Source organism: Lupinus angustifolius, chromosome LG20 (genome assembly GCF_001865875.1).
Source record: "Lupinus angustifolius cultivar Tanjil chromosome LG20, LupAngTanjil_v1.0, whole genome shotgun sequence".
NCBI classification, from domain to species: Eukaryota; Viridiplantae; Streptophyta; class Magnoliopsida; order Fabales; family Fabaceae; genus Lupinus; species Lupinus angustifolius.
In genome coordinates this window covers 11084670-11111320 of record NC_032028.1, presented here as the reverse complement: position 1 = coordinate 11111320, position 26651 = coordinate 11084670, and the positions used below count along the sequence as shown (strand labels likewise).

The 26651-nt window shown below is 32.7% G+C and overlaps 2 protein-coding genes across 5 annotated transcripts; both read left to right on the top strand.

Moving 5' to 3' along the window:
- On the top strand, nt 3371-9588 carry LOC109336264 (phosphatidate phosphatase PAH1-like). Of its 4 annotated transcripts, none has more exons than XM_019572762.1 (12): nt 3371-3745; nt 3949-5045; nt 5109-5518; nt 5628-6208; nt 6305-6378; nt 7012-7096; nt 7745-7831; nt 8104-8176; nt 8622-8665; nt 8738-8866; nt 8948-9046; nt 9140-9588. In XM_019572762.1, the coding sequence occupies exons 2-12, from the start codon at nt 4072-4074 to the stop codon at nt 9197-9199; spliced, it is 2616 nt and encodes an 871-aa protein (XP_019428307.1). In that variant the 5' UTR covers nt 3371-3745; nt 3949-4071; the 3' UTR covers nt 9200-9588. The 4 variants fall into 4 exon arrangements, with proteins under 4 accessions (XP_019428307.1, XP_019428306.1, XP_019428305.1 ...); XM_019572761.1 differs by having other exon boundaries at nt 3949-5365; nt 5414-5518; XM_019572760.1 differs by having other exon boundaries at nt 3949-5518; nt 9146-9588.
- On the top strand, nt 13078-22619 carry LOC109335260 (restin homolog). Its single transcript, XM_019571390.1, has 18 exons — nt 13078-13483; nt 13850-14074; nt 14678-14773; nt 15374-15426; nt 15529-15625; nt 16679-16752; nt 17415-17526; nt 18462-18572; nt 19119-19195; nt 19314-19380; nt 20153-20218; nt 20583-20690; nt 20804-20934; nt 21260-21326; nt 21426-21490; nt 21567-21660; nt 21920-21990; nt 22127-22619. The coding sequence occupies exons 1-18, from the start codon at nt 13334-13336 to the stop codon at nt 22479-22481; spliced, it is 2019 nt and encodes a 672-aa protein (XP_019426935.1). The 5' UTR covers nt 13078-13333; the 3' UTR covers nt 22482-22619.

Here is a 26651-nt window from a genome sequence, read left to right as displayed (position 1 = left end):
TTAGTTGCACTCTGATACTTACAATTGTTAGCGATTTTAGTGATGAAGAAGACATTGAAATATGTAGTGATGAGGAGGAGGTCGATGTTGGTTCATCTTCTAGGATGACATATAGTTCTCCATCATCATTTTTTTGTAACACAAATTCTGAAGTTGGTCGTGATTTTGGTCATACAAGTGGTTTAATGAGTAATAATAACAATGATTTATTTGTTGGGATGCAATTTGAATCTAAAGAAGCCACAATAAATGCTATTAGAGAATTTCATATTAAAATTCATTTGACTGTGTTGTTGATGAGTCTATACCAGATAGATATGTTGGCAAATGTACACGTTTTGGTGCTGGATGTGAGTGGCGAATTCACGCTTCTTTTAACGTTAAGCGTGACATATGGGAGATTAAGAAAATTAATAGAACACACAGTTGTGTATCTATGTTGGTTTCCCAAGATCATAACAAATTAAATTCATCATTTATTTCAGACCTTGTTGTTAATTTGGTATCTGCGGATCCGAGTATACTAGTTAAGGCACTAGTTAAGGAGGTTGTTAGTCGTTTTGGTTATACAGTGACATATAGAAAGGCTTGGACTGCAAAACAAATGGCATTGGCCAAAAAATTTGGTGATTGGGAGGGATTATACAATAAGTTACCACGTTGGATGATTGTTGTACAATATTTCTCTCCCAGTACAATTATGAAATATCAAGCACGGCATCATATTACAGATGGTATGGAAGACCCTAGTCGATTCATTTTGGATAGAGTGTTTTGGGCTTTCAAACCATGCATTGATGGGTTTGCATATTGCAAACCAATTATACAAGTGGATGAAACATTTTTAACTGGAAAATATACTAGAACATTGCTTATAGCGAGTTCACAAGACGGAAACAGATGGGTATTTCCAGTTGCCTTTGCCATTGTTGAAGGAGAGACGAAAGAAGCTTTGGAGTGGTTTTTTACAATCTTAAGACTTATGTTACCCCTCAACCAAACCTTTGTATCATATCAAATAGGGGAACATGTTTGTTAGCTACCCTCTGAAGCGAGTTCACATGATGATCTAGTGAACAGTCAGTTTATTGTATTCGTCATCTTGCTAGTAACTTCAATAAGAAATTCCGAGATTCTGATCTAAAAGATAAATTCATACAAATGGGTATGTATTAGTTATATTTGTAATTTATATATATATTGTTGATGTTCTGGATTGATATATTTTATTTTATTTTATTTTTAGGTTATGAGTTGATGCGTCCACGGTTTGAGCGGGTGTTGAATTTGTTGCGGCAAAAACATCTCAGGGTTGGTGCGTGGTTGGACCAGATTCCAAAACAAAAGTGGAGTCAAGCATATGACGAAGGTAGACGTTTTGGCCACATGACCACCAATCTTGCAGAATGGATTAATTGTGTTCTGAAACGATCTAGAGCTCTTCCTATCACAGCCCTTGTGAGAGCAACCTACTATAGGCTAAATGAATGGTTCATTCAACATCGGGATGAAGCTACTAACATGATTAGAGTAGAGCATATATATCGCGAAGAGTTGACAAAAGTGATTAAAGAAAATCAGCGACAATCCACTTGTCAAGTAGTTCGTAATTTTTCACGGGAGACCAGAGTCTCGGAGGTTGAAGTTGTATTTAGATCTGGTGGTCGTCGAGTGAGGGTTTACACTGTTAAACTAGTTGATACTCATCATTATCATATACCAGAAACTAACTCTCTGCAACGAACTCCAGCGGATAGTCATTCTCAAGGACATACTTCATCACTTACTCAACAACAACAACTGTATGGGTTCGCAAATTATAATCATTCATACAATTATTTGTCATCAAATTCTCAAATTCCACTACATCAATGTTTGCTACTACTTCAAGTACACCATTGTCGGCATACGATTCTAAACAATATTATCGTCCTACTATGCCGTCTACAAACATTTTTGGTATACAACATACTGATGACGAAGTTGTGGTTGAGGATGTTGATGAAGATGAAGATAATTCAGATGATGAGGAGCCACAATTGGCGACACGTGGTGGAGGGAGAACTTCGCAGCGAAATGAACAACAATTAAGAGTTCAACCGCCAAGAAAGAGAAAACCACCTCCAGGTGGCACTTCATCACACAGACGTCATTATAGTTGTTTCTGATTTAATGTATAAATATTTTAATATTGTAATATTTTTTTCTTAATAATATTAGTGTTGCAAAATATAGTAATAGGTTGGAATGAACAAAAATTACACTAAAATTTAAACATAGATATATAAAACTCATACTTTATTGTCAATTTACATATATATATATATATATATATATATATATATATATTAAGAAAATAAAAACTAAACCTCCACTTGCCGATTTACACTAATATATTAAAATACAATGAAAAACTCCTTCTGGAGTGATGATTGCTAAAAAAAAACTAAACCTCCACCACCATTGCCAATTTACACTAATATATTAAAATAACATGAAAAACTTCATCTTCAATGACGATTTCTAAAGCAAATATTAAAAAAAAAATAAACTTCACCAGTGTTGCCGATTTATGTGGGTCCAAGAGAAAAAATAGAAGGAAAATGGCCATGGTGTTGCCGATTTACAAAAAATGCACCACTTTTGTAATAAGTACAAAACTTACACTACTATAATAAATTTCTGGTTAAAGTGCACTGCATAAGTAAATTTGCCGAATCTCAACATATAATTACCTGATATGACCCAAACAGTATAAATGCACTTGCTATCTATGCTACCAATGCTTTTTATAAAGTCAGATGTCTCTAAAAGGAAAAAAAAAATCAAAAAATGGATGACTCAAACCCAATCTAGTAAGCCCAATTTTAAAATATCTCAAACTGGTATGGATAAAAAAAGACCCGATTTTAATAAAATATTAATAAAGTATTCGACTCCTATGAGTTTTTTGGTTTTGATGGACCAATCGAATAATACGAATCTATTTCCATTGGTTCTCCAGCCGACGAAGCTGCAACTTAGAAATTTCAGAAACGAAAACGTGAGATGGTCACAATTATCTGAATTTCATGGAAGTTTGCACGCCACATTAATTCATTAAAATTTAAAAGGACATGTGTGTTTTTTCTTCATGTGTTTATCTTATCCCCTCATTCAACATTCACCTAACTCATCACGTGGTCAACTCGTGCTTAATTAAAAAAATGTTAAAAATTTCAAAACATTGCCATAAAATGAATAATATTCCAAACCAAGAAAAGAATAAACCATTGCAACGAAAAGGACATTTTGGTCATTCGCATACAATTTCATATCATTAATTCATTATTTCTTGAAGAAAATTAACAGAGGAGAAGACGAGGTCGGTGCTTCTGCTCCGTCCGAAAACAAAACGAAATGACCAAAATACCCCGGAAAGGGTATTTTTTGTAACATGGTTGCAAAAAAATGGAGAAATTGAACCTTATCTGTGAAATTGTGAATGAATAACTATTTAATGCGTGGAAGTGAAAGCTGTTATTTTTCTCAAACCGGTTTTTTTCTTCTTCTTCTTCTTGTGTCCAAAATCCTCCAAGAAAGTTCATACTTCGGAGTCTCCAAGAAAAAGAAATTGAAGGAGGAGGATTAACGGCATCATCGAAGTGTAGCACAAGAATTTAACAACATCTTCTACATAAAGGGAACAAGAAAAAATCGAAATCCCCATAATTTTTTCAGCCTCAAGATTTTTGGTTCTGAATCTGTAAGTTCTATCGTGATTTTTCTGTTTTCAACTTTGATTGTCAATGCCCATTATTTTATAGCATTTGGGTTGGAGAAAGTTTTGTTCTTTTTTGTTTTTGGATTTTTTTGTAACATTTGATCGGTTATTCAGTTTGTTAAATGTAATGTTTTATTTATTTATAATTCTTTTTATATTGTTCAATGTTATTGTATGCCATGCAGTGATATTGTTGATTCAAGAACCGTAATCGGTAGAAGGTGTTGGAGAAACAATTTATGTGTATATAATTGGGGTTGTTTTCATTGAAAGTAAGGGTTAGACTTTGATTTTTTGGCACAAGAGAAATGAATGTGGTAGGAAAAGTTGGGAGCTTGATAACCCAAGGTGTGTACTCAGTTGCTACTCCTTTTCACCCTTTTGGTGGGGCTGTTGATGTGATTGTTGTTCAGCAGCAAGATGGGAGTTTTAGGAGCACCCCTTGGTATGTTAGGTTCGGTAAATTTCAAGGTGTTCTTAAAGGTGCCGAGAAAATTGTTCGTATAAATGTTAATGGGGTTGAAGCTAACTTCCATATGTATCTTGATAATTCGGGGGAGGCTTATTTTATCAAAGAGGTGGATGATGATGAAGGAATTGAGTCAAATGGGGTTGTTCAAGATTCTACTAACAACACCGATAGTTTTTTAGGGAATGTGCATAGACTTGATCATAGCATCTCTGATACTGGGGTACTTCAGTTGAAAGGTGAAGGTAATTCCTTGGTGCCGCCTCGACTTCAAAGGGCAGAATCTGATGGTGATAAGAGGTTTTATGATTTCCAAGATGACCGATCTTCTTTCGAAGATCCAGCTGAGTTGCCAGAATATGGGCCTAATGAGAGTCTAGACGGAGAAAATTTTGAGGACTCACATGGTTCCCATCCAGAGATGGTGTTGGTGAGCGTCGATGGTCATGTATTGATGGCCCCTATCTCAGAATCAGAGCAGAATGTGGAGAACGTGCAGCTAAAAAATCCTCAATTTCATCTGGGCCCAGCTGAAGAGACTGACTTAACTGAAGGCGGTGAAGAGTTCAGTTCTGGTGAAAATGCTTGGGCTGCGGATTACATTAGTAAGCTGGATGCTCCAACAGCTAATGTTTCACCCAAACACAGTGTTGCTAACGGTGATGATATTACTTCTGAGATCCCTCTGGAGGTTCGTAAAGCAGAGGAGGGACACATTTGTCAAGCACGGGAATCCTTGGGGATTGAAAATCAAGAAGGTATTCATGTTCAAACTGATTCAGAAGGGGTGGCATCTGGTATAGTGAGGGAGAATGTTTTTAAAAGCTGTTTGGAGCTTCAAGAACTTGCTCAGCAGGCTGGAAATGCTGATATACCTGTTCTAGGTTCATTATTGGAGGTTCAAAATTCGGCAGAGGAATCTAATGCAAGTTGTCCACTTGTTGATGAAAATGAACGACTTAGCATTGTACAATCTGATAACATTGATGAGTTATCTCTTTCTCGTGGTTTAACTTCTTCTAATGGCCATAGATCTCCTAAATCAGAATTGGGACTTGAAGAGGCTGAGAGAACTGCATCAGAAGAAGTTGAAATTGCTCCTGATGGTCATTCTGCTACTATTGATATTGAACGGAATGGTGAAAATGTTGGCAAGACAGCATCAGGTGATGAGGTAGATGCGAATCAACAAATCCCTGCACTTGAAGATATGATTAATAAAAGTGAGGCAGTCAAACCTCAAATAGAAACTTCAAATAAAGGGGACCAAAGTCATTCAGGTTTGGGTAAGACGATCTGCGCTGCAAATTGGTTCTGTATTTTTTTCTTTATTTGGTATTATTATTTTATGTTAGTGGATTATTTATTTACTTCCGTTTATCTTGTAATTTGCAGGATTTGAGATCTCATTATGTGGTCATGAACTTAAGGCGGGTATGGGTTTAGTAGGCAGTGCTGAAGTATTTGAAGCACATAAGATATCTGCAGAGGACTTTACAAGTTCTGCACCTTCATTAATTAAGAATCAAAATCTTGTTGTCAAGTTTAAAGACAGGTACTTGACATGGGAAAAGGCTGCTCCTCTTGTTCTTGGAATGGCTGTATTTGGTTTAGAATTACCCGTTGAGTCCAAAGATACAATTCCCGTGGAAGAGGATTATGCGCAGAAGTCTAAGGATGGTGGTCCTGGAACATCTTCATCTGGACGCAGATGGAGACTTTGGCCTATTCCTTTTCGAAAAGTCAAGACAGTTGAGCACACTGATAGCAGTTCATCAAATGATGACATATTTCTAGATTCTGAGTCCGGATTTTTCATAGAGCCAACTCAAACGTCCAGTACCCAGGGATCCCCTCGTAAACAACTTGTAAGGACAAATGTTCCGACTAATGAGCAGATAGCATCCCTGAATCTCAAAGATGGTCAAAATTTGATAACATTCAGTTTCTCTACAAGGGTTCTTGGAACACAACAGGTTTGAATATTCATTGACTGCCTTAGTTCCTAGATGAAGTTCTATAACATGGCTTAGTTATGTTTATTTAAGAGAGAAATTTTAATTACATAACAGGTTGATGCTCATATATACTTATGGCACTGGAACACAAGAATCGTAATTTCAGATGTTGATGGAACTATTACCAAGTAAGGCTACCAGTTATGCTTCTTTGTCTACTAAATATTCTTTTAAACTTTACTCTGCTGTTTTTATTCATCTCTACTATCTCTCTGAGAGTCATTCAACTGGCCATTTATATTACATAAAATCACTGTGTATCATGCAAATTTTGGTGATTGTTGATGCTATGGAGGCTTAACAAAATGAAGGAAAATAGGAAAGGGGGTTACACGATCTGATTTGAATATGAAGTTTCAAGTTTAGTTTTCTTGCATCCTGGGGTCAGGTGAGTAAGCTTATGATGCGTCAAATGACTTATAGGCATATTAGGGAATATAAGATTGTGTGCATTCTGTAGAAAATTCCCCTGCCGATCCTTTAACTATCTTGAGTAGAATGGTCATGTTTTGGGGTTGTCTATCTGTATTCTGTAATGATAAACACAGTTTTGGGTGGTTTTATAGAGGTACTTCTTCATGCCATTTTGTCCGTGTTATAAGTAGATGGGTAAGAAAAAGATACTGAACATTACTGTGTTGCTGTTTCTCCTATACAAACATGTCTCAATACTTGTAAAGAAAAATATTGATGGAATAGAAGGCTGGGTTGCATTATGGTTTGGAATCACAATGAACACCTTTGTTTTTTCTTTGTTTAAGGTCTGACGTTTTGGGGCAATTCATGCCTTTAGTTGGAAAAGATTGGACACAATCTGGAGTGGCAAGGCTTTTCTCCGCCATTAAGGTATGTGTAACTTATGTTCAGTTCATCTAAATTTTCAGGAACATTTCTGCCTTCTTGGTGCTACTGCTTGCTCATTATGTTTCTCTGTCCGGTCATTCAGATGTTTACATGATTCTCAAATTAGTGGTTTAGGCTTTATAACTGATAAATGACCACCTTTGTTAAGGGGAGTATAAATATTATGCGCACATAAATTTAAATGGGTTTGGGAGGAACTAAATCCCGCTCTTTTGGGCTTGGGCTCAAGATTGCCCAGCAAATGAGTGTGAAGCCTAGTCAAGTCTTGTTTCCTCGGTCAGCATAGTTGATTAGAAGGCTGGTGATGTGATAGTTCTTTTGCAGCCATCTAACTGAGATAGTATAAATGGTATCCATGGCCTTTCGTATTTAGACAACATTAACTGCTTTCTTTTTCCCCGATTCACTTTTTACATTTTATCATTAATGTTGTTGATTTTCAATTTAGGACGAGATTTTTGCCCACATTTTGTTCAATTAGAATGTGAATCCAGATTGCATAAAAAAATAATGTGAATCCAAGTACATTTAATATCTTAGCATGCATGATGCTACCATGGACCTGTTGTTGCATTGATTTTTTATCTGAAGAAGATTAATGTCTAATTCTAGAACTGAATTTCATGACAGGAAAATGGATACCAACTACTGTTTCTGAGCGCCCGTGCAATTGTCCAGGCATATCTAACCAGGAACTTCTTGCTTAACCTGAAACAGGTATTGAAACAACCTAGGTTTATGTGAACTTCTTGTGAAGGAGTATAGATATTGGTTTCATACCCATAAGAAATTGCTTTTCTTAACTGCTTCTTTCGCTGCTGCTTGCTTAAGTAATCATTTCAATCTAGTCAGAGGCAAAAGTGATGGCAATAAAAAAGAAAGCCGTTATCAGGCACCAGAAGCACCTGTCTAGCTGGTCTCTTTTGAGCTCCAATACAGATAGTTCTTTGCTATGTTTTACTGAATATGTATGTTTTGTATATTTTCAGGATGGAAAAACCTTACCAAATGGGCCTGTTGTTATTTCACCTGATGGATTATTTCCTTCACTTTACCGAGAAGGTGAGGCACTTTTTAACCCGAGACTTGTTGATTTTGCGTTGGATACTACAATGTAGTTCATGTAGCCTTATTAGCTATGTGGTGACAACGGCTTCACTTTCTGCTGACACACTTCACAATATTGAGCTTGTGACTGCTTATGTTGAGCTTGTTAAGTATTCATATGATAGTATAATACAATTCATAATCTCATCAAACTTTCTTTTGAATTTTCATCAACAACCTACCATTCATTTTTGTTAATTTGTGGAGTATAATTATTTATGTACCTGATCTATATAGTCAATCCATTGTAATCAGTTCTTATTTTATTTCGATAACAAAAATATTTGAAGTGTGCATTACTTGTTTGGTTATATGTTTATTATCACTGGTTCTACTTTTTCCTGCAAGTAGAATTTGATATGTCTCTGATTTGTTGTGTTTTGCCTTTCTCTGATGGAAGTAATAAGAAGAGCACCTCATGAGTTCAAAATCGCTTGTTTAGAGGTAACTGCATGAACACAAACTTTTCATTGTATATAACTTTGAAAAAGATGTTCTAAAACTAAGTACTTGTAGGATATCAAGAGACTTTTCCCTTCTGATTATAATCCTTTCTATGCGGGATTTGGGAATCGAGACACGGATGAAATCAGTTACAGGAAAATCGGAATCCCCAAGGGCAAAATTTTTATTATTAACCCTAAGGTGTGCATCCTGAATTAACATTCTTTTGACAAGTATTGTTTTCCTCCCTGGCACCAACTAAATGCTTGTTAAACCTGACAGGGTGAGGTGGCTATTAGTCAACGTATCGGCGCAAAATCTTATACATCATTACACACCCTCGTCAACGACATGTTTCCCCCGACTTCTTTGGTCGAGCAGGTGAGCAATCATCTCAGCCCCCCCCTTTGGTTGAATGACAACTTTGAACTATACAAGGTAACAAATTTTATATGTAATGTCTGATCATTGCAGTTGCAGGAGGACTTCAATTCATGGAATTATTGGAAAATGCCATTACCAGATATTGAGTAATTCAATGCTTTTATGATATTAAATTCCTTTTGACAAGGATCTGTTGGTATGTAACAGTCCAAAATGCCATCAATATCAAAGTGCAAGACATTCCTCCTACATGACCCATTTTTTTGTGCCATATAATTGATTATAAAGTGTCCTGCTATATTGGATTCATTGTGGGCATTTAATACCCATCAATAGAATTGTTGAACATTTTCCTTACATTTTGTATTGTAGACCTTGTATATTTTAAATTGAGGACAATCAGGGAATAATGGCATTAATGCTTACTAAAGCAATTTGTCTTTGTCTCTAGTTCTAATTATGTGTTGGTGTATGGGCCTAAGTACTATTTTGTATTTCATGACTTCTTGATATACAACTTCATCATAAATCTTAATCTAGAGTGTTAATGCTTAAATAATGCTCTATCTAGGCGCACACTGTTTCATATCTGGACAGATTCACTATTTAATCATATTATGTATTATATAGTCATTATATTATCGATCATATGTTAATCATATTGAGTCTTAAATAAAAGTAGTATAAATTAACAATAATTTAGCCTTCCCATAGAACATGTGAGCAACATTGCAGCAATAAAATAAAGCAGCCATTGAACATGTTCTGCAGCAATAAAACGTTTTTCCAGTGCAATTTCTGGCTACTTTGTCTCATCACAATTTTCCTCATACCCACTTATAAGGCAAAACTTCTTTCCCTTATTTTCCTTCACACATCCACCTCTTGCACAATCATAACCTCATCTCAACCTAACATTGCGAGACCAACTCTCAGTAGTGCCAAACACAAGTTGTCAAAACTTAAAAGTATAAATAGTTATTTTCTAGTATTTATTTTGGGTACTTTTATGTGTAGGGCATAAATTAATTTGGTGTATTTCAATCTGTGTATTTACATATGCAGGGTATAAATTATATATATTTTTTCTTAGGTGTTGTTTATAGCTTACAGAGGAATAGCATCACAATCAAGATTCCTTGGTGCATAAGTTATATCTTCCAATATCTAAGCTTAGTCAACATTCATCCTCTTTGGGATTAGGTTGTTCTCATCAGATATAAGTATATCTGAAGGAATGTTTAACATAAATTCCATTATCTTATAACACTAAACAGTCCTTCCAAGAATAAGCATGGATTTATCCTAGACATAATGGATCCACCTAGATATTCAATTCTGCATTGATTAAGTATTCCAAACCTAATCCATTTAAGAGTGTATTGTAGTACTCATATCTAGAGTGACAATGGATCACCTTCTTACCAGAGTTCAGATCTTCACAGAATAGGGATTAATTGTTATCACTTTTTATGTTTCATTGTATCCCAACCTAGAGTGATAATGGATCACCTCCTTAGTAGGATGTATAGAGAATTCTGGTTTGATCTTTACCTAAAATCGGGATCCTATTCATAACATATCCTAGTAAGTCATTCCCTAAACAAGAGTTATGGGGTCGATGTCTCCTGATATGCATGAAAGGAGTAATTTTGAGATGCTAACCGTGACCTATTTGGATGTGTCATAGAAAAAGAATCTCCACTTTCTTGAAGTCGTGGTAGTTGAAATCGTTTGAAATTCTAGCTAACGTCATTCATGCCAAGGGTTTTACCACAAATGTCCCCTCATGCCTAGAGTGCAAAGATGCATTTTCCCTACGTCTTTATCTGGGGGTACGAATTCATTTCTTTTCAATTCTTTCATTCGTAATCCTAATTTCTGCACAGGTTTTAATTTCCTTCTACGAATATATCTTCCTTTTTGTTACCACAGTTAAAATCGCATACCATCATTGGTTGCAGAGACTGAAAAGTATCATCTATTTCTCCTAGCCTATATAGAAAGAATTTTCTGAGAGTTCCTAAGGCTATGTTTGGTTAAGGAAGGAAAGAGAGTTGAAGGAAAGAAAAGTAGTAGAAAATGAGATGATAATTTTATTGTTTGGTATGATTGAAAATGGAAGAAGAGTGAGAGGACAGAAAATGCATATTTAAACATAATATATTTAAAATAACATAAGTACCCTCATTATATAACTAAATTACATAACTAAGTATTTATTTAAAATGACAATACATAATTACAAAATATGTCTAATTTTTAAATACTATTTTTTAATATTGCAAATTACATAACTAAATAATTTATTTTTAATAATATTGATTAATATTTTTAAGTTACTAAGTTTAATATAATAATTTATGTTTATAAAATTCAATAAACATCATTAATATCTTATATTTTCTCCTCACTAATGTATCTAAGTAAAATATAACTAATTTTTTACAATTACTTTTATATTTTTAACAATCTCACTTCTACATATTTTGCATTTTGCCTTTCTAATTTATTTATTATTGTCTATTTGTTAGTAATTATGTTTATTTTTTCTTTTCATTCCAGACAATACACAATTATTATTTATTTTTGTATTTAGAAGCAACAAAAATAAAAATAAGTTAACGAATTTCACATCAAAATGAATATAAACAAAGAATTTTACTAAATTGTATACATTTTCACATAGATTGTGGTTTTTTAAATTCATTCATGGTGAAGGGAAAATTTGGAATTTTTGATATTTTTCTCTCCTTTCTTAATTTTCTTCACAAAATAGGGAGGAAAACTTTTTGTGTGAGACCCATGCATATTTTTCCTTCCCCTCATTTGATATATCAAGTCTTATTTTCTTGGGATACTTCTTACCCTCACTTTGCTGGTATAATATTGTAAAAATTTGATTTATTTTAAAGTTTACAAAACACTTTTAGAAAGTATTTCTTGAAAAATAAATGAACATTTTCTTTAAAAAATTGTTTTATTGAAATAATGATTTTTAAAATAATGTTTTACTTCTTAGTTCTAATTAAAAAATCAAATAGATTGGATACATATTCACTCAATCCATTAAAATAGATTTATAGATAGATTAGAATGCATCTATTAAATTTTAGATATTGATGGATTGAATAATTTTAAATATAATTTAATAAAATTATTTAGATTCGTTGATTCAACTATTTATTAAGATCTAAATCCAAATTCATTCACTTAACAATCATCATTATATTATGGAATTGTTAATAATAATAACCTAGCATTATTGTAAAAAAAAGTTACACAATAACAAGAATTAAAAGATTTAAATTTGATGTACCATTGTCTAAGTCTGACATTTGACTAGTAGATTAATTATTTCAAATTTTATATTCAATAAATATGTGGGTATTTTATTTGTTCATAAAAAAATTCCAAATCGAATATTGTAAGGACCGAATCTGATGGTCTGACCGGTTCAAATGTTAGATAGACTTAAAAACAGCTCTGATTTGTAATCTTATCGAATGTGAGATTGAACCACTTTAAATTGAGGAAATTTTGATCTGGTTATATTAAACTCGATTATACCGAAATAACCTAGAAAGTAAACTAGACGATTCACTTAAAAATTCAAAAATATAATAGTAGTTTAATATTTTATTTTACACTAATTCAAAAGATGAAGATATTTACTTCAATATAATTATATATAATTCTTAATTAAATAAAAAAATTATTTTTATAAAATTATATATTTATTATTATATATAAATAACTCGGCCGGACATTTAACTGTCTACATATTCAACATATGGGTTAGAAAATATAAATAACATATGATGTTATTGTATAGAATATATAATTCAGTGGCTCTGAACCGAAGCACTTAACTCATACCTCACACAGAAGTGAAACAAATAATTTAAAATTATTGATTTTTTATAGTAAGAAAAAAATGAAGGAGCGAAATGAAAGGCAGATGAATAAAACTTGGTGGCTGGCAATGAACGTTCACCTCCCAAACAAGTCGCATATGTGCTTGACTTCTTCTTCCTTTCGCCATTTTTCTCCCAAATCTTCATTCTCTTTCTCTTCTTCTCCATTGCATTCCATACACAAAAACCACCTTCATTATTTTTCCATCACCATAGATAGATACATAGACATATACAATACTTATCAATAATATATACACATGCATGCATGCATGCAGAAGATATAGAAATAGAAATAGAAACATAGCAAGAGTTGATATAATAAATATAGTAAGAAATATTTATAATAAAAAGGTGGTGAGGAAAAATGTCGTGGGTAAGATCAGCAATGACCAAAGCGGTGGAAGCAGGCGGCCAAAACAATTTCAGCCGTAACCTTCGTAACTACGCCGACTCCGTCGTCCTCCATGCTAGCAATGCTGTTGCCGGCGGAGCTAAAATCATCCACGAACGCATTGTAACTAACACTCTACTTTATATAATTTTATTTACCCTTTTTTCTTATTTTAATTTTATTTTGCTAACATTAGGGCAAATTTTTTATTTAAAATTAAGTTTTTATTGTTAGGCTCGAATGCATTTTTCTTGTGTTCGATTTTGATCAGTACATTATTTTGTATCAGTACATTTTTCATGGTTGATTAAGTTTTTCATTAAATCTTCATTTCTTGATAATTCATTCACACCATGGGTAGCAGAACCGTTTTAGGTTTCAGATTCTGCAGAAAGTTTTTACCTTGACAAATGATACCTTGCACTATAAGAAATCTCTAGATTGCACCTATGTTTTCAAATGCAGTGTGTGAATGGTTTTATTGAATAGGTGGATCGGAACATGAGAAGTTTTAGGCACACTGCGAAGCGGTTAGAAGAACTTTCTGTGTCATGTAGAGGGATAGAGAGAGTTCAAATGCTAAGAAGGTGGCTAGTTGCATTGAAAGAAGTTGAGAGACTTACTTCACCAACCACCTTTGACATTGATCCAAAAGAGCCAGAAGATCATCCTCTTCTTGATGATTTCAAGGATTCACCTCATAAACCAACTTTGGTTTGTCAATCCCATTTTATTATTATTATTTTATTTTACTTTTCCAGTAGCCTCACTATAGAATTAACTGTTAAATTAGAGATATAATTTTGTCACATTAGCTATTCTCTTGTTGAGATACAACAACAATCAAGTATTTATCTGATTAGATGAGGTCCGTTACATGTTCAAACAACATCTTAATTTCTATCATTAATCACATTAATCATATTCATTGATAAAACATTTAACTATTATGACTTTCATTGTATTTATGAAGCATTAATTTGATTAATTACTCTCACTATCTTAGGTGCTTGTTTGGAGTAACTTCTCTGTTTTTTTTTTTTGCATAGTTCTTTGTAAGGCGGTCTTTACTTTATTTTTTTAGTTTTGAGTTTGGGTCGATGAAACCATAAGGTTGTCTGCCTCATGACTTGTCATCACTTCAAATCTTAGAAATAGTCTCTTCACTTAGAAAAGTAAGGCTACATACATACCCTCTCCAGATCTAATTAGGTGAAAGTCTCGTGTACTAGCCAGCCCTTTTTATAATACTCAAATCAAACAATTGCTTTTTATTTTGACTTAGTAGTTCATGCTCATCGTATATAACCATGACAGGTTTACTATGTAGACCATGATGTTGCGGGTGAACCAAAAAGTTTTCGTGATGTCTTTCTTCACAGTCAAGCTCTTGAAGGCATAACATTGTCATTGGTGAGTTGAAGCAATGCTCTCTGTAACTGCCAAATTCCAAAAATGAAATTGTTAGCATTATTAGTCTAGATGAGTGGCGAGTGCAATAGCCAAGTTTTCTGTGGAAGATTTACATGTTAGAAGAGGATTAGGTTAGAAGTGGTTGTATGAATTTGCAAACAAATAAAAATCAGCTTGTATTTCCTACATGGAAATGAAAATGCACATTACATAATGTTCTTATTGGTACTACCTTGAATCATGATCACTTGAATATATGATTCACCCTTTTTTACAATAATATTATGACATCTTCATCATGGTGAACCCAATACATGTTACGCAGTATGGTGAATTTTGTACAAATTAAATTGGGCAAAGGAGAGAATTATGTAACTATGGTCATTCACTGAAAATGGTATGTTTACAATATGTTCGCGTATAAGTAATAAGGATTAAACATGGAAGTTTGTTTTTCCCTCTAATACAAATTTCATGTATTGTATGACATAATTCTTAACAGATTGTGATATAATTTCAATGATGTTCTATTTACAGTTGAGCTTTATATATGCTGATTGATGGAACTTAACCGCAGGTTAACTCTTTTGTGTGACTCAGATTCTTGAAGCACCAAATGAAGAGGAAATTTCACTACTTTCAGAGATATATGGGTAATTTTGTTTTTCTGTATTTAGCTTTAGTACATATTATTTCTTATAATAAAACAATAGCTTGACTTAAAAAATTGCTCCTATTTTGGTATGGTTATACAGGCTCTGTATCAAAGGAGGAAAGGAAGAATGTACAGCTGTGATTTCCAGTGTACAAGATCTGGCTATAACATTTTCCGGATATCAAGATGAAGTATTGGTAATGATAGAAATATATATTTTTGTGGTATTATTTATAGAGAATAAAGTATCTCACACACCATGAGATAAATTATCTCATCACGCTAATAAAATTATGACACATTTACTATTTTTTTTAGTTTTTAGAAATATATTTTATAGAAAATGATTAAGTATGACACATGTCATGATTTTAGTGTTTAATATAAACTTACAAACCTAATATTGTGGTTTGTGAGGAAAACAGTATGAATACTCATAATCATTGAGACATCAGACCAAATTCGATTGTAGAAATGTTCTGTTTGTGTGTGTCATGTGTTAGTTAATTTGATGCTCAGACTTACACAGATGATTTGGTTTATGCTAGTTCATGTTTGTAATTATTTGTTACAAGATGCCAACTTTTATCTGTGACTTGAGATTAATGTGATATTATAATTCTTTCCTTTCCAATGCTGGTATTTGATGTTCATAAACATGAGTTAGACTCAGGCAAGTTAGGGAGAAATACACTAAAAACTCAATATACAATGACATTTATGACCTTTACTTTTCATTGAAATTACAACTTTAGCCTTAAAAATACACTACAAAGTATAACTTGCCTCTCCATCATGGAGAGGAGTCTTACTCCATAAACATGGGGTTCAGTACTTCAGTTTCATCTTTTCCTCATATAAGAACAAATATGTAGTGGATACAAAACTCTGAATCAGCATTGATAGTGTATAACTGTATATATGCTATACACCTCAACATTTCTATAACATGCAAACTAAATACTGATTTTAATGTTTTGAATTCAAAAAGGCCGACTTTGTGATTTTTTAGAAGGTTAATGCAAACCTAATATTCCTTTCTGGAATTTCATCTTAACATGTCATCAATTTTTTCTGCTTGAAGTGGCTTCTGACACTCTTGATTTCATGCTTCTTATATGTGCTCTAACCACAATGTCTAACTTTGTAAAAGCCTTGAACTGTACATGTTTCAGAAGAGCCCTACTTGCGTTGTATACATTTATTTGACATCTTCGTATGTTTCCCTTTTCACCATATTTTTTCAACAGGCAAAGCGAGAAGAGTTGCTTCAATATGTCCAAACTGCAATTTCAGGGTTGAAAGTAAATGCTGATCTCATGAGGTTGTTGCATAACATACTTTGTTGATGCTTGTTTGAAGTAAAGATGTGTGTGTTTATTATAATAATTTGATAATTTATAAGCAAATATCTTAATTATTTCAACTTCACTGATGTATGCTCGGGGTTATGAAATGCCAGTACTTTCTTTCGTTGCTCAATCTTGCAGGATGATCATGAAACATCAACATGTTTTTCATAACTGCATGTTCTGTTCAAGTTTCATCAATGTGTGGGGCATCACTTCTTATTTGTATATACAACTGTAGTTTACTGTGATGTGTTTGGTTTAGATGGGTCAGAAATACACTATACAATAAATAAATTATAAATAACACATAGAAGGCTCTTCACTTATTTATTTACACATTAATTAGCATGTATTTGCCTTTTGTTGATGTGTTTATGAGCCATAAACAAGTAACTGGTGCTTCTTGAATCTATTGTGGTATTGAGTTTCGAAATCAGGCATTTATAGAGAAAGGTTTATTGTATTAAGAAACTTTCAATCAGTGCTTGATGTGCAGTATCATGTTAAAAGATTTACCCCATTTCCTTGGATGCTAATTAAATCTTCTTGATCTATAATGCATTGAACCATTGTTGAGAGTAATCAGTAAATGTACTATTTTTTATCTTCTTGTTTGTGATATCTCCTCTCTCAGAATAGAAGATGAAGCATGCAGTCTGAAGGAAAGAATTGAGAAAATGAACATAACCAATTCAGATGGAAACTTTGTAAATTCACCTAAAAAGTCATCTTCTGTAGAAAAAGAGGTGAGCCTGCAGTTCTTACTTCTTATATCCTAGTGCAGGTGGCACAGTTGCATGCACACGGACACTCATATAGTGGCCTTTTGTATATGGTGGAAGAGGGGGGGGGATATTATACATTTTGGTTTCACCAAAAACATACTTTTGCAAATTGAAGTATTATTTTAAATAAAGTTTCTTGTCTTGTGATATGTCTAAAGTATGTTTTTGGATCTTAATAACTTTGATAATTGTTTCTAGTTCTTGTCCATGATTATTTTCTTGTCAGTTTAGCTTTCCACCTTCACTTCCTTGCTTGTTCTCTGATTACTGTTGTCTTTCCTTAGTATGCAAGGAAATTTAGTGAAACATGCATACTCTAGTGTAACTTTAGATTCTTCCTTCAGAAAGGCGGCGTGTCCATATCCATTTAACATTCGAGCAAGTATTATTTTCTATGTATGTGTGTGAATGTGTAACACGGTAGTCTTGTCATACTTTGATTTCAGTTGACATCTGTTGTTTTTTCTGAGTTGTTTCCATGTAACACTGATACTATTAATGCTGTTTTCTTACATTTTATTTTTATATTTTTGCTTATACTTTTTTGGCTCCGTTATATCAAATTTAAAGTGTCAATGGTGATATTAAAAGTGTTAGTTTCGTAGGCTCAATGATCCTGAATTGCTGTTTACTAACATGGGTGTTTGATTTTATTACAAAATCACAGTTCCTTTCTAGTGATGCTTCCATAGCAAATTGGATCAAATCTTCATATCTTATTTATCTGGCTAACCGCCTGTGTTTTTTTGGATTAATGCGTTAGATGTTTTTTTAACTATACATGGAATTCTTTTATGGCGTATGAGAATATTTTAGGTGGTTCTTCATGGATTTAAGATCATATCTGTATTGTAAATTTACATGAGTGACTATTGAGCATTTTGGTTTGATTTCAGGCTCTTGATGAAGCTTTGGTTCAAATTAAAACGTGTTCTAAGTTGGAGGAACTCTTGCTGAAAAAGAAATACTTAAGCTATGGTGATTCTCCAGAACTTCATGCTGAGAAGGTCTTGCAGTTATTTTCTGTAGTTTTTATTCTGTTTCATATCTTTTACTCTCGAAGCACCTTACCTATGTAAGTTGTTTACCCTTAAAGTATCACTGAAATGAGTGTTTAAAGAATCCAAAATTGATATTGAATTATATGAAAATTTTCATGCTATTGATTAAAATGGAGTTTGGAGGGGCACGTTGCATGGATTCAGTGCTTTCAGTTCCTGCATCCTGGCTCATTTCTTGTTTGTGTTCTTTTGGCATCATTTCCAGATATTTGATATTTCTTCTGTATCAGGCTTGTCTAAGATCTATTAATCAGATTATATAATGTCCATTATACACATTTGTTTTTGTAAATTCTTCATGATATGTTTTTAGTGTTCTAGAATCTGAATACACTTTTGTTTTCTGCATTCTGTATTGCATATAGACTTAGACTCAACTTCTACTGCAACAAGGCATAATCTTTTTATTCACAGTGCAACCTTTATGCTTAGTTTTCTTCATTTGGTGTTACATGCTTTTTGGTGGATGATGTGTGATTGAATCAATTGCAGGTTGATAAATTGACAATTTTATCAGAGTCTCTTGCAAACTCTACTGCAAAAGCTGAAAGTCGCATTTCAGAAAACAGGTACAAGAAAATGTTATTACGAATTTCTTGCATAGGAAATGAAGAAACGTTTTCTTTTATCAGTTGTATGTCAAGCAAAGGTGCTGAAATTTGATTGCAAGTTTTTGTTCTCAACCAGATCTCAAAAAGAAGAAGCACTACATTTTAGGGTCACTAAGTCTAATGAAGTTAACCAAATTGAGAAGGTACATTCTCCTCAAAACCAGCACATTATTTTATCTTGTTGTTGAGCTAGTGAAGACTATAAGAAAACTTTCACAAAAGTAACTTTCCTCAAGCAATAGGTCCAATCAATTGATGAGGTTCCCTAAATAGATTTCTTCTTTTGCAAACGAGGGTTAGCTCAACTTGTAGGATTGAACAACATTAATTGACTGAAAATGTCCTTGATTGGATAGGTATTGGTGGTCCTTCATTTGTTGGTCAAATGTAAGTAGTACTATAAGCTCCATGAGACTTGGGGCTTTGCCTCTTGGAAATGAGTAATCTATATATATATATATATATAGTTTTCTTGGGGAGGTTAATTCTTACATCTCTATATATTAGATGTTGCAAATAAGAAAAGTTTTGGTTTTTAGAGGTGAAAGGGAGAACAAGAATTCATTTTACAAACCTTGAGTGCATAGGACTACATCATTTATATAAACCTTCTGTCTAATCCTATAATTCTCATATGACCATGTTTCTACTGAAATTCATTCACATTTCTTTCTAGATTGGAATCTACAAAGATTTCATTACCTGTTCTTTACTCAGACAATTACATGCGTTGGTCTTTCTATAAAACTTGCTCAGCACAGATTAATTATTTCCAAAATAAACTTATTTCATAATATCTGAAATATACACCAAAAAAACCTCTAAAAAGAAGAAAAATATATACAAAAGATGTATCTTCTTATCAAGACTATGATTTATTAAATAGATAATTTTAAGGTGGAGTGCATTTTGCAGGAATTGACAGTCGAAATTGAAGAACTTGTGAAGCAGAAAGATGAGCTTGAAGACAGACTGAAAATGGTTTTCTTTTACCTCCTCTTGAATGCTTGCATATTTTAAACTTTTTTATTATATTTTTGCATCTGCATTGATGACTACAACAAGTTTATACTGTGTATCGGTGAAAATCTTCTATTCTTGTCATAGTTTTTTCTCTCTCGGACCTTCACCACCATTAGAGAGATTTTCAAGTTACATTTTTTTGTTTACAGTTCAGGGTTTAGCGTGTCCTGTCTGATCCGATTTTGTTAACTATATTTTAGTCGTGTGATATTGTCTACAATTACTTTAGTGCACAGCAGTGTCATTTCTCTACAGTATGTTCTTCATGGATCTCTCTGTTATCCTTTGCTAGCATTACATAAGCCAGAGAATATTATTGTAGGTCAACACTTTGTTGGCATCAGCTCAAATGCGCCTCCGCCATGCAAAGGAAGAAAGGGAACAGTTTGATGAAGCAAGCAATGAAATTATTGCACATTTAAAAGCAAAGGTAGAAAAGATTATTTCATGCCTTAGGGTCACATCTACATCAAAAAAAAATTGTTTCAAACTCATATGAATATAATAGTTTCATACTATCATGTAAACCATTTTTGTTATTAGGAAGATGAGTTGGTGCGAGCCATTACTTCTTATACAATGGAAGGCAGTGTTGTTGGCACATGGATCCATTTTCTAGAGAGCACATGGGTTCTTCAAACCTCACATACAAAGAAAAAGGAGGAGCAGGTCAGGTATGTTCTTTAGTTTCATATCAACTAGCAATGATATGATTAAATAACTTGAAAACATACATTTTTTTTACGAAAGTTGCAATGCAAATCAATATCTAGTATGGTAGTACCATAGAAACCAAATTCGCTGGTTTGGCAGGAGAACTATCAATTGATTTGCGAGTACCGATTCATGGTGCTTTTGTGACGCAATATGCCCCAATTCGCATATTGATACCCAATTGCAAATGAACTGCCGTAGTACTAGCACTTGTTATGTGCCTTAAAGTGTATGCTTAGGTTTATTAATTTTCATATTATCTATTTTTTTCTTATTACATATAAGTGCTGAACTGGAGAGATATGGAGATCATTTTGTGCATTTGGTTCTTCATCTTCTGTCTTCTTACAAGGTAATAAAGTCATCCTAGCTTCATAACTTTCACTATTGTTTTAATTTACTCTTACTGCATCATCCTCACCTTCTCATCACATGTTTACTTATATGTAAGGAAAAATTGAGTTCATCTGTTATTCAAATAAGAAAACTTGTGGAGAATATACGTTCAAGTCAAAGGTATGGATCTGCCTCTCTGAATTGTCTATTGTGTGAAAACCATGGCTATAAGCCTACAACTGCTAATTTATATCAGGTTAGGAATATCAGAAGCTTCAAATAATGACTGTTCGAAAGTAGTAAACCCAAGGAAAACATTTGAAGAAGAATACTTGGATATCGAATCAAAGGTACTTGTCTTGTTAATGTTTTGTTGATCTCATTATCTGAATTGAGGGTAAGCTTGGTACAACAGTAACTCAGTAAGGTTGTTGCTTAGTAACTATGAGGTCACGGGTTCAAATCCTGGAAGTAGATTCTCTGCTTGCAGGGATAAGGCTGCGTAAATAAGATAATGTTGTGAGGTGACATGATATGGCGAAATTCATTTCATTGTTCTTCAAGATTTGAGGTCTTAAACAAATGCTTGTTTCTTTTCATACTTGCCAGTTTCTAACCACTCTGAATATAGTGGACACCTTGAACAAGCAGTTTCACATTAGGAAGGAAGGTATTTTCAGGTATGTTATTTCTTGCTCTCTTTCCCCCCTTCCCAATATATCCTTGTGACCTTGTCTATTTTTCACATCATCACATGTGAACATACATATCATAAGTGTTACTTCTCCATTAGTAAACTTCACAATTTTGACACAGAAAAGACAGTGACAAGGTCATAGAACTATTAGATGACATTGAGAAAATAAAAGATGAATTTGAATCTATTGAGAGGCCAAAGTTGGCTATGGGGACTGCAAATCAAAGGTCAGATACACCGTTGAATCAAACACTCTTGAAAAGTCCCTCATCTACCTCAACGGCTAATAAACAGAAGCCAGATGGAGTAATCAACTCGCTCTCAATTACGGGGAAAACGATATCAGTGACAGCAGAATCGTCACAAATAGAAGCGGAACTCGATAAATATAGCGACTATGACTCGGCAGAAGAGATAAGTGAATGGGAGTTTGATGCTGTTGAAAGAGATCACCAAGGCAGGAGTGAAAAATAGACCAGAGTACTGGTATTGTAAAAAGAATGAGAAATGAAGCACTGTACTATCTTTTTGACAAGGTCATAGAATTTTTTCATATAGGCTTACTCAGTAGTCAGTAACTGAAGTGATGTATATCATCTTCTGTTGAACTAAGCTATCTTGGGAGTTCACTCTAATGGATGTACATAAAACTACTTTGATCCCATAAAAGTTGTATTTGTACCATATTCAACCATTGATTAAATGTATATATTAAATCATGTAACTTTCCTGGATAAGGCCTTGTTTGTATTAATTTTGTTAATGAGAAAATACCTTTGCATTATCAGTTACAAAATGCTGACATAATTGACTCAAGTTACCACCTGCTTTCTACCTAGTCCTGCAGGGTATTGAGGATTGAGGTCACATTCAATCACAGTTACAAAATAGTTCCGCAACTGAAGCACGATCACAATTGCGACTGCATTTTACCACAATTGCCCATAATATTGCAGTTTTTGCACTCTCGGCAACAACGATTACAAGTGTAATTTAGAACGATTCCTGCACTACACTGCTGTATCTTCAATCATTAATGAGTTACCAGTATGTACCTGGGGCCATTCATATGAAATTTGGAAAAATGCTAATTACAAGACACTTATACTCTCACATCAGCTTATGTGCCACATTAGAAGTATATATATGTTGAAAACAAAGTGAGTTCAACTGTAATTAGATGATAAAAGTTATGTAAGCATGAGATTATATGAAAAGAAATGTTTGTCTAACTTTCTGGTGATAGGCTGTTACTGAAATCACCACAGAAGGAGGGGAAGTGCCTTTATTTCTTAAGGATTCAATTATTAATAAGCAAATACTATAGGCAATATTTTATCTGAAAGTGTTATATGTATTTATTATTTTGAGAAGTAGAGTACTTATTCTAATTAACCATACAAACAAGGTGTTGGTCTAGTGGTGTAAGACCCCGCTAAATTCTCACGATGATTCCAATTCTTTGGGAATGGCAGACACCCCAAAAGGGATTAATTCCTTATCTAAATAGTGAAGATATATTTTTGATAGTACCAAAAAATTAAACAAATAGTACATTTGGGCTATTATATTTTAGATTTCCTAGCAAGGACCTTATTGATTAAGAGTATAGGGAACACATGTAGTACAGTAGTACTAGAATTCCCTTTACAGCTGAAAACAGTGTAGTACTATTGTCGATATACCCCAGAATGCAGAACTTCCATGCATCTTCTGGTTATGATGAAAGGCAATTATGAAAAGTAATAACCTTTTTGAATGAAAAAGGTAAAAGGGAAAAAGAAAAGGTTGATACCATTTGGGCTCATAAGGAAAGAGTCTTTATTTCTGCAATGACACTCTCCACTCAACCCGGGTACTGTGCCATTAGTCTTATGTGACCACTGACCCATTTACTTCTCTGCCAATAAGCCAGTGACTTTTAAAAGGCCATAGTAGAAAAGTGATCACGTGACTCTAGGTTCATGACCAACACTTGATGTGGCATTACTGCCATTTTTCTAATACTTTGCATAGAATAATGATGAAAGAGCAAAGTTAAGATAAAACATCCATTTAACCAGTTTTATTTGCTGAAATTAACATTTCTTATTGTTTGGAGATAATAATTAATGAAAGTAGTCTATTATCATATTATGAGTGGGTTTTTCTTTTCACTCCACATAAATTGGCTATAAATATATTATATATGGTGTACATTGATATTTTAGTGAAATTATATAAACTACTTATCACTTTTCTATATCTATACAAATCCTTAGTTTTTATAATTTTATTACAGTGACTATCCTGCATTGCACGTGAAATAAGTGTAATTTTTTAAATAAAAAATGTGATAATACAATTTAGTTAAACAAAACATGGTATAATTAATCACATTTTCTGTTTAAAAGATTACACTTATTTCTTCGCGTGCAATGATGGTCAGTGTAATGAAAATATAGAAACTAGGGAGTATATATAGATGTAAAGAAGTGATTGTTGATTTGTGTAATTTAACTAAAACACAATGACAGTATAATTTACTCATATATATATATATATATATATATATATATTATAACTGATTATATATTATTTATTTTATTATTATTTGATAATGAAATTTGGTAATTGAATGATAAATTTATCATATAGATATGTTATTATTCACGTAATAATTATTTATATATATATATATATATAATATTATAAAATATAAATAAAAAAATTAAAATTCAAAACCTGTTAAATATACTTATATAGGTACTGTATCACAATTAGGTGCTAGTATGGGTACAAATAAATATAATTTGTACCTATCTTATTATCATTCCTAAATGGAGTATGTTAGAGAAAAGGAATTTCACCAAATGTATTTTAAGGAATTTGTATAAAGAAAACATATATTAAAAAACATGATGTTGTATTTTTTAACTATTAAACTACTTTCAACATACTTTTACTATTTTAAACTTCTTAATATGTGTTTTAGAGAGTTATTAACATTTCTCTTTCTCTGTTTTCCCTTTGAATTGTGAAACTAAAGATAACCTATTTTAGCTTTTTGGGACTAATTTTCTCACCCGATAGATAAGGAACTTATTATTTTTAAAATGTATGGTTGTTTGTCTCTTCCTATAATTATCGCTCATAGAAAATAAACTCTTAATTTTTTTTTTGTTATAGTAGGAGTCTAGTAAGATCTTAAAGATGAGGATATGTACTTAACGTCTTGGAAAATATTTATTGACATTAAAATTTAGGCACCATCACCGAGTTTAATTTTTATTTTATTTTAAAGACATACATACATATTAATAGATAAAAATAAGTGAGATAAATGTATTAGAGCACATTTATTATTAGGAAAAGTATTTTACTTTATGCACCATTATCTTCTCCTTGTTCAAGAAAAAATAAAAATGGTATTTAATATATAATAACTTAATAGTTTATTGCTAATAAGAAAATTGTAGTACATTGAGTGGAACACCCATATTCCCATGAATATAAGAGATCTTATTTGTTTCCTAATCTTTTTAAGTCAGAAAAAGAAAAACTTAGTAATAACCCCTCAAGTAAGAAGAATGAGATACATATAATTACGATAAGCACGAGTTAATCTTACTCGCTCATCTGATTTGGCTCAATTATGATTGACCTAAATATATTTGGGTTTAAGGTTGGGTTTATGTTTAAAAATTAGACTCAAATGATATTTAGGGTCGAGTTCGAGTTTTGTATGTGTTTCTATTTAATTACGTACAAAGTAATGAATCTCTTTGGTCGAAAATATCATTGATTCTCTAATTTTTCTTAGTATATATATATATATATCATTTCATATATCAAATTATATGTCAAAATAATAAATAATATTGAAAATATCTTATTTAAAATAGGTATGTATTATATTTAATCAAGTTTAGATTCGGGTTCAAATACTAACCTAATCAATATTTAGGGTCCGAATAGCTTTGGGTCTAAAGTCATATCCAAGTTCAAAAATGATCCAATAAGCATTTTGAGTTGAGTCGAGTAATAAGGGACAAACCTTACGTGACCCATGTTCACTACTAAAATACATTATGGACATAAAACATATTGTTTTCGTATAACGTGTGATGCTTCATATATTACCTTTGCCTTATTGATTAAAAAAATTAAACTTCAAATAAATAATAGTTTTTGGCAAGTAAAACAATTAGTAGTAAATCTTGACCAAAAACACATCACTATATTTAATTACAATTTATAATAAAAGATATTAAAAGAAAATATGTAACCCACATCTTGTTATAAATGTATATGGGATACAATATCAAATTTTGGGTGCACGAATATAATAGTAAACAATTTACTGTTGCGTTAGTCCTATACTAAGAGTCTATGACCTACAAACAAATGGTATCACATTCATGACTCCCAATGTCTTAATTTATTCATGTACTTCTCCATATGGTCAAACCTCAAGTTAGAAATCAGAATTCCCAAATCAGTAATAGCATAAACAAATGGCCATAGAGAAAAGGCTAAAAAAGTGTATACTTAACATTTTGACCTGGTCAAATGGGCATGTCCTGACCATACCCATGAATTATTATTGCAATATTGCTCCATTACTTCATTGAGATTTGAGAGAGGGAGAAACAAATGGGGCAT

What these genes read in the sequence shown, in the direction of transcription:
- LOC109336264 (XM_019572759.1), top strand. Translation starts at nt 4,072, where the DNA reads ATGAATGTGGTAGGAAAAGTTGGGAGCTTGATAACCCAAGGTGTGTAC. An exon ending in GTTGATGGAACTATTACCAA is followed by an intron (nt 6,379 to 7,011) that starts GTAAGGCTACCA and finishes TCTTTGTTTAAG; the next exon opens with GTCTGACGTTTTGGGGCAAT. An exon ending in TCCTTCACTTTACCGAGAAG is followed by an intron (nt 8,177 to 8,621) that starts GTGAGGCACTTT and finishes CTCTGATGGAAG; the next exon opens with TAATAAGAAGAGCACCTCAT.
- LOC109335260 (XM_019571390.1), top strand. Translation starts at nt 13,334, where the DNA reads ATGTCGTGGGTAAGATCAGCAATGACCAAAGCGGTGGAAGCAGGCGGC. An exon ending in AAGGCATAACATTGTCATTG is followed by an intron (nt 14,774 to 15,373) that starts GTGAGTTGAAGC and finishes TGTGTGACTCAG; the next exon opens with ATTCTTGAAGCACCAAATGA. An exon ending in AAGTTAACCAAATTGAGAAG is followed by an intron (nt 19,381 to 20,152) that starts GTACATTCTCCT and finishes TGCATTTTGCAG; the next exon opens with GAATTGACAGTCGAAATTGA.